Here is a 6,907-nt window from a genome sequence, read left to right on the forward strand (position 1 = left end):
TCCACATCACGAGTAGACACGCCCCTTATTGCTGATTGGCTACGAGTTTGTTTTGCGATTCGGCCCGAATCAGTTTTATAAAGTGTTTTTGAAAAATCACTTACTATGCCTTTAATGCATCTTTTTTATTCCAGGTAAGATCTGGCTATGATGGACTTGGAGGAAGAGCCAAATTTATCCAACCTGTATCCTTATCCAATGAAAATACTTATATTGCTACCATTATGTATATACATAAATATTTGAAGTAGCTTTTTTTTTTCTATAATGTTTCCTTAACTCTAGTATGTCCACCAGTCTCCTTTATCTGAGATTCGACCCCTCGCCATGAAGTCCAAGAGGAAGAAGGTCTCCAGGCCTGTTACAAGCAAGCCCACCTCCAGTCTGACCACTCTGGATGGTTTCTTGGAATAAAACATCTCCCTTTTGAGGCCTGCAAGAGACATTTTTCCCATGATGCCAGCCAAAAATGCGATAAGGGAAGCAACTATTTACAGCAACTTTAATAAGGGAAGTGGTCCTAGTGGTCTATTGCTAAGAACATTTTCTTGTGCAAATCTGACCAGTTTCAAGGCCATCTGCATCCACAGGGAGCTGGTGATAAACGGAGAACACTTCATGCCACATGCTTTTGGAAATTTTCAATAGAGACTGAAAATGAAGTTTAGTGCTAGACGTGTTTGTGGAAATCTCAGTGACCACTCTGAGCTGATCTGTATGTTTATCTATGTGTGTTTTTAGGCTCTTCCAAACAGAATAAATGAAATGAACTTGTCTCATGAGATAGAAAAGAGTTTTATTTATTTGACTTTGCTCACCAACATCTTTCAACAGGGCTGCATTTCTGGCATTTGAAGCATCTTTAGGTCAGAATTTATGTCCAGTTTCTGTATTTATATTTGTCTGATTTGTCTTTTCCTTTCTGAATGATTTTTGATTAACAGAATAAATGAAATGAACTTGTCTCATGAGATAGAAAAGAGTTTTATTTATTTGACTTTGCTCACCAACATCTTTCAACAGGGCTGCATTTCTGGCATTTGAAGCATCTTTAGGTCAGAATTTATGTCCAGTTTCTGTATTTATATTTGTCTGATTTGTCTTTTCCTTTCTGAATGATTTTTGATATAAATTTGTCTGTTTTTTTTTTTTTTTTACTTGTCTCTATACAGATTTTTTGAATTTGAAACAATAAACTATAGCTTTTTATTAGTATATACATCTCCATTCATAATCCCTATCAGGATTCTTGGAACTGACAGAAGGTGCCTTGTAATATATGATCGAACTCCAAAATATTGTATAAGCCAGACAAAAACTTCACTTGATCTTCAGCCTTCTGATAACATTTGTAGCATGTAATGTAGATAAATGACAACAAGCAGAATTGGAAATGCTTTGGCTGCGATGAAACATTATTGTGAGTCTTGCACAAAATGTCATGTTATAAGTAAGGTGTTAGTCTGTACAGGCAGCAGGGGGTGCTAAAGGTTTGAGTATTTCAGGAAATTTAGTAATCTTTCAAGAATCCTAAAAAAAAAAAGCATCATGATTTGCAAACAATTATTAAGCAGTACATAGGGTTGGGTATCGTTTGAATTTGATCGATTCCGATTCTGCTTATCGATTCCAATAAGATAAAAAATCCAATATAAAAAAAAAAATGATGTCAAACATTTATTCTGTCTTTTTACAAAGCATTCTGTTGCAGCTGAATAACACGAGCAAAAATCAGCAGCCTACAGAACACTGCAAGAGAAATTTTGCCTACGATTTAAAAAAAATACCACAGCAAAAACAACTAGATTAATATTAATTTCAAATATTAAAGTGTTAAAGACAAGTAAACAGTCAGTAATAAGATAGGAACAAACAAATCAATTAGCGATATCATAAATAAATACAACTGAACAAAATTTCAGGTACAGAAACGGTAATTAAAAGTTTAACAGTCGCGGTCAGCACGGTCTCGTGTTGTTTTTTCATCACTAATTGATGGATGTCTAAAATATAAAAATAAGGAGAAGCCTAAAACAGGCCCGAGGCCCGGCCCGCGTCTGAACTATGACGTGAAAATTGGCCCGAAGCCCGGCCCGAGGGGCGTAAAACAGTCGGGGGCCGTGGGGCCAGGGCTGAAATGCAGGGCTCTAGCTGCTGTCTCTCTAACACCGAACGCATGCAGATCTAAAAATACTGTACATGTGTGTTTTCTTTCTCATCTGTTTACGTTCACGTAAGACAAAAACGGCTGTGTTTATGATGATATACTGATGTAGTTTTCTGCATATTTGTCGACAAATATGAAAGAAGTCAGTTTCGGCCCTGAACAACCTTTTCTACAGTGGAAATACACGGAACGGTTCGAGAACGGACACAAACCGGGAACCCGTACCGCGACCTCTGTTCTTTGTGCTCGCTCTTGCGCTTCGTGTACGCTGCACGTAAACAGGGCGTAAATTCTTTCCGTTCCTGCACTAACAGGAATCGTTAAGCAGAATCGAAATGCACGCGTCTTATCGAATACCCGGTTCTTGGAAATTTGGAACCGGTTCTAAAATGGAACCGGTTTTCAATACCCAACCCTAGCAGTACAGCAATATGAAATGTTTCATGAGCACTAAATCTGCATATTAGAATGATTTCTGAACGATCATATGACACTGAAGACTGGAGTAATGATGCTGAAAATTCAGCTTTGCATCACATGAATAAATTACATTTTAAAATATATTAAAAATAGAAAGCACTTACTGTAAATTGTAATGACATTTAACGGTTTTACTGTAATTTTGATCAAATAAATGCACCGTTGGGAAGCATAAGAGATTTCTTTCAGAGATTGAGGAAGCAATTGCATTATTCGCATGCAGTTTGCAACAATTACATTATGATGTATTTTTACAATTATTTTTTATATCTATCTTTATATAATTACTTTTTTTTTATTTCTAAGAAATGCCACCCAAGCTGCTGTCAATCCAAAACATGAACAACCTTATCCAAAGTGACCATTTCCAGTTGGCACATCTTTAAAATGCAATAATTCAGTGAATTATTTGAATCCTGATCATAACATTCACAAAAAATGCTTAGAAATCTCTAAGCAGAATACCACTGAAGTGCAGACAACCACAAAACCCATACATTTGTTAATCACATACAGCTAAAGCCAGAGCTTACAGATCACAGTAAAGGTCTCATGATGTCCTGTGGTGAATAATTTTGATCTTGTCATCAGCTCTGGCAATTCAACTTCATTATACGCCTGTAAGCCTCTTGTGCATCAGGCCTCTGAATTCCAATTTTGTCCCATATTTTTCCTTTATGAGGTGTGCGGACTACCTGCTGAACGCTGTTCATACTCTGGAAGGCTTCCATCAGGCTGAGGAGCCTGGGATTTATTCAGAGAGCACAAAGGGAATCTGTTTTTGATGGGATGATTACTGATCTTGAAAGCCTCTCATGGAGCAGGTAATTGTGTCGTAGAGGTCATTATTTCGCCACAGTCTCCTGGTGCTCCCAGAGTACCCATAATTCTCTTTGAGGTACACCGAGAGATGCAATTTTCACCTATGTCTTAGTGTCGAATCTCAGTGCAAAATAAACACAAATTTCTGTTGGGAAGACTTCCTTTGGTAACATTGTTTTTCCTACACTCTTAAAAATAAAAGTTCTTTATTAGCAGCTATGACAACTTTTAACATGCATGAAACCTTCCTATTGCACAAAATGTCCTTTATATGAGAAAATGGTGCATTTTTATTATTAAAATGTTCCCCACACTGATTCTTTTGAAGGAATAGTTAATCCAAAAATGAAAATTTGCTGAAAATTCACCCCACAACCCCTAGGCCATCAAAGAAGAAATTAGCATTACATCACTTGCTCACCAGTGGATCCTCTGCAGTGAATGGGTGCCGTCAGAATGAGAGTCCAAACAGCTGATAAAAACATCACAATAATCCAAAAGTAATACACATTACTCCGGTCCGGTGAAAAGTTGTATGTTTGTAATAAAAAACAAATCCATCATTAAAGCGTTTTACATTAAAATTGTCACCTCTGGCCAAAATATGTCCATAATCCATAATAACGCTTCCTCCAATGAAAAAGTTCAACGCTTGCTGTCTTATTACATCAAAATCCGCCAAAATATATGGTTAGAACTGTTTTGCAAACAGTTCTTGATCTGTGTATATTTCTCTCCTGATTCAGATGAGATTACTTTTCTCCTGGCTTTTCATTCTGACGAAAAGTGGCGTAATGATAAATTTCTCCAAATCTGTTCTGATGAAGAAATAGACTCATCTACAGCTTGAATGGCCTGAGGGTAAGTACATTTTTAGCACATTTTCATTTTGGGTGAACTTTTCCTTTTAAAACTGTTCACTGAAAGGTCCTTTGGGGAACAAAAAATGGTTCTTCAAAGGCATCGCTGTGAAAACCCCCTATTGGAACCTTTATTTTTGAGTGATATATCGCACTTAAAAAGGCATACTGTCAACCACTGGCCTTCTGGAATGACATGGTTTTGGATTTTCCTTGTCTAAAGCACGACAAACTCATATATGTGTAGATGTGAATGTCTTTGTCTCCATGTATCCCTACAAAAGTTCCCTTCTCGGATTTCTCTGAATGTTTCTCAGAGCGTGTTCTTGTCAGATCAGTGCACTGGCTTTATAAGAACCATCTGGGCCGACTCGTGATCCGTAATTGTTTTCATTAAGTTAATGAAGCTATGGAAGATAAGATACGAGGTCTTTTATGGACCATGAGGCTCATGGGAAAGCAGAACTGACAGGAAGCTGTGCACGCAACACAGTCCAACTGACCTCTCACTCTCTCTTCCCAGTGCCTTGAACTTCCTTCAAGACTTGGAACAAGGTTTCAGAAGAAATTAGTGTGGCTTTTCTCATGTTCCCTAAACAGAAAATATTTACTGCCACATTTAGCGATGAGTTAAGTTGCTCTGGCCACAGCAACTTCCTGTTCAGGGCAGCAGCTGGGGCGGCAGTATAAACATCTGTGGCTGATTTGGTCGTTCTGCTCCTCTGGGCTGTTTTAAAGCAGATCCTGGAGTGTTTACATAGAGCCTGTGGGGGAACGGGCAGCCAGACAAGCATGTGAACCAAAGCGAGTGGGCAGAGCTAAAGCAGGAGAGGGTCTCTGCTGGGTCTCCGTTTCCTTTAGTTTATGTCTATACAGATCTGGAAACGAATCATAGATCACGTAGATTTGTGTTGAGATCTTCGTACAAATGCTTTATCACTCCTAAACTCCAGCAGGGACTCTTGACAATAAGCAAGTGAGAAGAGCTCATACACAGTTTCCCATATTAAATAACAGGGTTTCCTGCCCCTAGCTAAAATTGCATAATTTTCAAGTATACAACACCAAAAATATGTGTGGGTAGGCATGTGCACATTTACATTCCTCTGTGAAGAAAAAAGTGAAGAAATTTCCTAAGAATGTTCAAAAGTGCAATTTTTGAAAAATTCGTAGGAAGTTCTCAACTATTGTCTTAAGAACGTCTTATTTTTTTTAGATGAAATGTCTTTGAAGTTATCTGATTATATAGCGATTCTTGCCAAAGCCTTGCTGATCAAGTCAATGAAAAACACCTCAATAGCCATCTTTTTGCACTGCCTTCAGATTACTGTAATATTTATAAACAGGCACACTATTCACTGTTTTCAGACATATGTACTATTTTCATTGATACTGATTTAACAGGAGTTCAGAATTCACGTTTAATCATCTGGGTATTTTAAATATTTTTTTTGTGCTGAATGCTGCTTGTAATTATAAAAACAAGGTCTCGATTCGAGTCTTGTAGAGTTCTTACTGAATTTCCAATCTATTAAAAAGTCACTTTGTGCATAATCTAACTGATCAATTGGTGTCACTTCAGTACTCATCCACATCACTTGTAATAGTAATATGCATCATAGTATATCTAGGCTGTATTTGTTTGTAATGCTTAATATATTAAACAACCCAATAAATTCATTAAGCATCTTACCTATGGGCATTTAAGACAAGTAAATAACTCTTAAAAGGCTATATTTAAGAACATTCTTTTCAGGAATTCAAATTCTTCTTAAGTTTTGTCTTTGGAACAATTTTAAGAACAAAGATAATAACATTCTTAGATGTTTTTGGAAATACAAAACATACTTAATTTTATTATTAATCTTTTGTGAAATCGGCCCCTGCCTGGCGTGAATGATTATGGAATTACAGATAGGAAAAGACTGTGGCTTAATTAGAATAGCATGCTACTCTTAACCCTCCTAAAACCTGGAAATTGGGCATTTTTGCACTTATGGTTCAATTTTCCAGAACTCAGTGGGTTTTTTGCATGTGTTTTTGTTCAAATGGCTGAAATAAGGTCTGACATTTTATTCTACGCCATAAAATAGATCAGTAATATCACATTCATGATTTTTTTAAACTTTCATTTGTCTTGAACAAGCTAAAAAGTGGCCAAATTGAGACTACAGAAGTTGTTGGGGACGTTAAATATCATCACAGTGAGCATTTACTCAGAGGCGGACTTACCCATTAGGCAAAGGTAGGCGACCGCCTTGGGCCCCCAAAAGCCAAGGGCCCCCTAAAATGCTTTTCATATACGAGATGCACATTAAAGGGTTAGTTCACCCAAAAATGAAAATTCTGTCATTAATTACTCACCCTCATGTCGTTTCAAACCCGTAAGACCTTCGTTCATCTTCGGAACACAAATTAAGATATTTTTTATGGAATCTGAGAGCTGTCTGACCCTGCATAGACAGCAACGCAACTGAAATGTTCCCAAGTCCAGAAACAGATCTCCTTGCTACGTTTCTGGACTTGGGAACATTTCAGTTGCGTTGCTGTCTATGCAGGGTCAGACAGCTCTCAGATT

The 6,907-nt window shown here is 37.4% G+C and overlaps 1 protein-coding gene across 1 annotated transcript in view; it reads left to right on the forward strand.

The window, feature by feature from the left end:
• Positions 1 to 782, forward strand: part of LOC107715798 (E3 ubiquitin-protein ligase TRAIP-like) — a 5,066-nt gene extending 4,284 nt beyond the window's left edge. The window contains exons 15-16 of the mRNA XM_016522002.1: positions 135 to 185; positions 298 to 782. Coding sequence (XP_016377488.1) covers positions 135 to 185; positions 298 to 414 — 168 coding nt within the window. The 3' untranslated portion in view covers positions 415 to 782. The remainder of the gene's footprint in view (positions 1 to 134; positions 186 to 297) is intronic.
• Positions 783 to 6,907: the final 6,125 nt, after the last annotated feature.

The sequence above is a fragment of the Sinocyclocheilus rhinocerous genome, unplaced genomic scaffold (genome assembly GCF_001515625.1).
Source record: "Sinocyclocheilus rhinocerous isolate Xijiao unplaced genomic scaffold, SAMN03320098_v1.1 scaffold899, whole genome shotgun sequence".
In the NCBI taxonomy this organism is placed as follows: domain Eukaryota; kingdom Metazoa; phylum Chordata; class Actinopteri; order Cypriniformes; family Cyprinidae; genus Sinocyclocheilus; species Sinocyclocheilus rhinocerous.